Raw genomic sequence first — 2,997 nt, 5'->3', positions numbered from 1 at the left:
GTAACAACACTGAAAGCACACCTTCACATCGAGGGTAAGGGATGCTCCAGGTTCCATTCTCTGTGCAATATAGAGTGGCTTTTCCAATAAGAGAATAACCAGGCTCACAGCTGTAATTCACAGACTTCCCAGTGCTGAAGACTTTCTCATCCTTGCCATCATGCTGACCATTGTCAATAGCCAATGGGGAGGGACACAGGAGCCCTGCAAGGAAGGAAATCTTCTCTGAGRGAGGGGTGAGCTTTTGGCATTTTTTCCTCTGTTAAGCCCCARTGTCACTGGCACATCCACAAGTGGAAAAGGCAGAAAGGCAGATAAACACACCTTCACACTGAGGGGCAGGGGCACTCCAAGTTCCAGAAGATGTACAATTAAGCTGTGTTTCTCCAATGAGAGTATAGCCGGAATCACAGCTGTATCTCACAGACATCCCGCTGGCAAAAACTGCCATGGCTTGGCCGCTGTGCCTTCCATGGGCAATGGCTGGAGGTGGAGAGCACTGTGATGCTGGGGGAAGAGGGCAAAACCATTCTCACGTCAGTTATGATACGAAAGAGAGTTGAGAAATAAATGTCTCAGTGCAAGGGATCTTTTCAGCCAAGCTGAGAGCCTGTAAGAAACACAGCTTGAATGGGCGTCCCTTGYGCCGCTGCTTGTAGCCCCAGTCCATCCAGACCCTGCAGAGCTCTGGGCTTAGGAGCAAGTGGTTATGGGCCCTCCTCTGGACAGTGCCAAAGAGCACCTCCAGCAGCAATGGCATGGGCCCTCATGCCGCYGGACTCCGGCACCCGCCTTCCCTCCACTTTGCTAACAGCAGCTCCTCCACAGCACACTCCTGCCCACACATGGCCCAGCCTGCGGCCTCACATGCACAGAGCGGCCCCACGCTTGGCAGAGTCCTACCTCCGCACCGTGGCGGCAGCCCGCTCCACACTCCRTGCACCCCGTCCTCCGTGGTGCAGAAAATGGAGGCCTCTCCTGTGAGCGGGTAGCCCGGATTGCATGTGTATGTGACCACAGMTGCATAGGGGAAGTCATCCATCAGATGCCCTGTGTGTCTTCCGTGGGGGATGTCCGGAGGTGGATAGCACATGATTGCTGCAGGGCACATACAAGGCAGCCATTAGAGTGAGCGCTAGCAGCAATGGCCCAGGGTCTGCAGGACAGACGTGCTTCCCTGAGAAAAGAGCCAACTGCGATGGCCTCGTCTCAGCAGCAGTGCTCTCAGTCTGTCGCTTGGAAGACATTTTCCAAGAAAAGCACTGACKCGAATTTCTCTGTGCTGCTCGGTTGCTCCCCAGCAGCCCTGCTGGGATGTACTTACGCTGGCAGATGGGAATGTCACCGCTCCACACAACTTGCTTCCCAGACCCAGAAATCATGCAGCGCCTCTGAGCATGTCCAGTCAGTCTGTACCTGCAGTTAAGCAAAGTCACCGTTACTGCACAGGGACTGTCTTTGGAGCGCTCATCTCCCATGCCCTGGCAAGTCTCGCCTTCATTGTCATTGAATACTGCCATTGTTAAGGCTCTGATCCTTAGATCATGTGTGTTCCCCCAGCAAAGGTCTCCTTGGTCGTCATGGGCAGTAAATCCCAGAAGGCCTAGAGAACTGCCATTGCCTCTCTTCCTTCCGTCCTCTGCAAGAGGCCACCTCACTGACACCTGTTTTAAGCTCAGTATTTCAGAATGAACTCCTGTTTTTCCATCATACACTCCTAGGTCAGATTTGAAGGGTCATTTGCTCTATTTGGCACTTAAAAATTTAAGCCTGAACCTCGTTCTCCACATTTCTATTGTCAATTAGCCTACAAATCAGATTAGAATTTGACTACTGCTGTAAAGACCGAAGTGTCTTATAATGCCAGGAGGAGGCTGAGATTTTCCCTGGACACTTGGATGCTTTCTGTGTTCTGTCAGCAGCTGCAGCTGAGAGCTCAGTCGGTCAAACTGCAATGTGATGGGCATGGAAAAAGCTACAGAACGTACACCAAACACAAACTGGCAGATTTCTCCTCAAGCATCACACTGAGCAGGTAACTTTGWTGGACTTTGAGCATAGGGACACAAGCACTGGTTTCTTGTTAAAAACCACACTGTACCTAAAAGTCAGAGAAAGAACAGAGACATTGCTGCTTGCATCTTGGTAAGCCAGATGAGCTTGGCCTGGACTCACCCTTCATCACAAGTGTAATTCACTGTTGACCCAAACAGTAGGTCTGTTGTAACAATAACTCTGCCATTTTCGGGTTCTCCTGGATGCTCACACCTTTTCCCTAGGACAAAACAAGGGCTGGTTGTGAATTTCTTTCAGTCAATGCAGTAGGAAAAAGCGGCACTTTAATCCTAGCAGTCCTGCCACCCCCCCCTGCCCTACTGAGAAGGGAACTGAAATGTCTCTCTATACATCCACCAAGTTGTAGTCTTTCGGTTTTTTGGAAAAAACGAAGCATCTGTAAGACATACGTTTGCAAAATTTCTGGGCGTCGGACCACGTTCGATTTTCAAGACACGTAATCGTTGGTGATATTTGCGGATGTTTAACATATCCTGGCCGGCAAGTGTATTTTACAATTTTCCCAACAGGAAACTCTGTCTGATTTTTATATTCCTTGTTTAGCTCAGCAAAGTATAATGGTGTTGGTGTACCACATCCAGCTACCAAGAAACAAAATGCACATGAGAAATGAGTGCTGGCTATACAGAGCTAATAAAGAGAAGTAAGTGCATTGGTTGGTAGGCACTGCTACAAAAGCCAAGGACGTTTGTAACTCTTCTAGACATTCTAACTTATCTACATACAATAACATTTCACATGTCAGGACAGTTTACTCCTAAAGCCACTAAAGGGAACAGAGCATCCTGCTTAGCCCAGTGGGTACCACGTGAACTTGCTGTTACCTACCTGCCCCAACACACTCACACATTCTCTGGGTTTCACAGATTCTGCCTCCCTCAGTATCAGCCATGCATGGGACGGACATTCAGACAACCACGG

The 2,997-nt window shown here is 49.5% G+C and overlaps 1 protein-coding gene across 1 annotated transcript in view; it reads right to left on the bottom strand.

The window, feature by feature from the left end:
* Nucleotides 1-2,997, bottom strand: part of LOC146598457 (complement receptor type 1-like) — a 32,233-nt gene that overhangs the window by 10,653 nt on the left and 18,583 nt on the right. The window contains 3 exon segments of the mRNA XM_085300323.1: nucleotides 22-204; nucleotides 325-507; nucleotides 904-1,098. Coding sequence (XP_085156449.1) covers nucleotides 22-204; nucleotides 325-507; nucleotides 904-1,098 — 561 coding nt within the window.

The sequence above is a fragment of the Rhea americana genome, unplaced genomic scaffold (assembly GCF_003343005.1).
Source record: "Rhea americana isolate MKP2758 unplaced genomic scaffold, rheAme1 scaffold_163, whole genome shotgun sequence".
NCBI lineage: Eukaryota > Metazoa > Chordata > Aves > Rheiformes > Rheidae > Rhea > Rhea americana.
This window is presented reverse-complemented; position numbering and strand designations above follow the sequence as displayed.